Source organism: Notothenia coriiceps, unplaced genomic scaffold (genome assembly GCF_000735185.1).
Source record: "Notothenia coriiceps isolate Sejong01 unplaced genomic scaffold, NC01 NC01_scaffold00005847, whole genome shotgun sequence".
Classification (NCBI taxonomy): domain Eukaryota; kingdom Metazoa; phylum Chordata; class Actinopteri; order Perciformes; family Nototheniidae; genus Notothenia; species Notothenia coriiceps.
In genome coordinates this window covers 1-1,136 of record NW_011338548.1, presented here as the reverse complement: position 1 = coordinate 1,136, position 1,136 = coordinate 1, and the positions used below count along the sequence as shown (strand labels likewise).

Here is a 1,136-nt window from a genome sequence, read left to right as displayed (position 1 = left end):
TGGTGCGGAAAGATGAGGCTGAACTTACAATGGGGTTTAATGGAGACATGTTGAAAGTTTTATAAAGAATTTTGTGCGTAGCATAACAGATTGTTGGAATGCTGTTTCAACTAAATTACCTTGTGTGCTGCAGGGTAGTCTTATTGAAGTGTTGATTACATTTCATCCCACTACAGAATTGTAGTTGGGTAGAAGTAAAACTCCCTCAAAATTATGCTTGAGTACAGTACTTAAGTAAATTCACTGAGTAACTTAACATTAGTGTTAATCCCACAGAGTTCTGCAGTCTGCTGTGATATGAAGTGACGACGTGCTGAGAGTGTGAAACAGGAAGACTTGGACAACTTCCTTTAAAATGTGATGGATCCTACTCAAAGGCCAAATGGACCAATCCAGAGACAGGATGCTTGTGTCAGTGACCTGCCCATGCCTCTGATTGCTGATGATGATATTTACGAGTATGTTGAAGAAAATCCGTATGAGAGCACCTTGAGTGGGCTCATCATACCCCCAACCGAATCCCAGCCCAAACCTCCATGCCCTCCCAGGGGGCAGGGGGCAGGAGGGCCGGGGGATACGGACCGCCCAAACATAAATGGACCTCCCCCAGTCACTCGCCCTCTCCGTCCCCCTCCCCCTCCCCCTCCCCCCAGACCCAGGTTTCCTAGTGCATGTTTGCCAGTCAGACAAGTCCGTGCACCACCCCCTCCTGTCCCCCAAAGGATAAACGTACCCCTCGGCAAAATCAAAAAGCAGAGCTGTGATGAATACACTGCCCCCCCTCAAAAGCTGAATCGTTCCAGGACGGAAATAGACAATCATGTGAGTATCTCTCAAATACAAAATGTGTGATTGAATTAAATGACCCACATTTAAATTGAAAGGATCAAAGATGAGGTCTAAGTGTGCAATTTGTCTTTTTTCCACATCAGGATCCATGGGCCATCAAAGTAACGGACACCCCAGAGGGCAGCACCAAGACCCTGGCCTCTTTTAGTGCAGCAACTTCCAAGTGAGAGAGTGCATGACAAGTAGTTCCTACATTTTTACAGTAGTTTACTTTTTGGTATGTAAATGGGAGAAAAAAAAAATACACGGTAATTGAATTTGAAAAGTTTTATTTAAAATGACACACA

At 44.8% G+C, this 1,136-nt stretch overlaps 1 protein-coding gene across 1 annotated transcript; it reads left to right on the top strand.

The window, feature by feature from the left end:
• Positions 1-281: 281 nt before the first annotated feature.
• On the top strand, positions 282-1,012 carry LOC104943272 (protein enabled homolog; the record flags this gene model as incomplete). The annotated part of the gene is made up of 2 exons (XM_010768620.1): positions 282-822; positions 933-1,012. Coding segments are annotated over exons 1-2 (542 nt in total), but the record flags the coding sequence as incomplete, so codon positions are not given.
• Between the last annotated feature and the right edge of the window lie 124 nt (positions 1,013-1,136).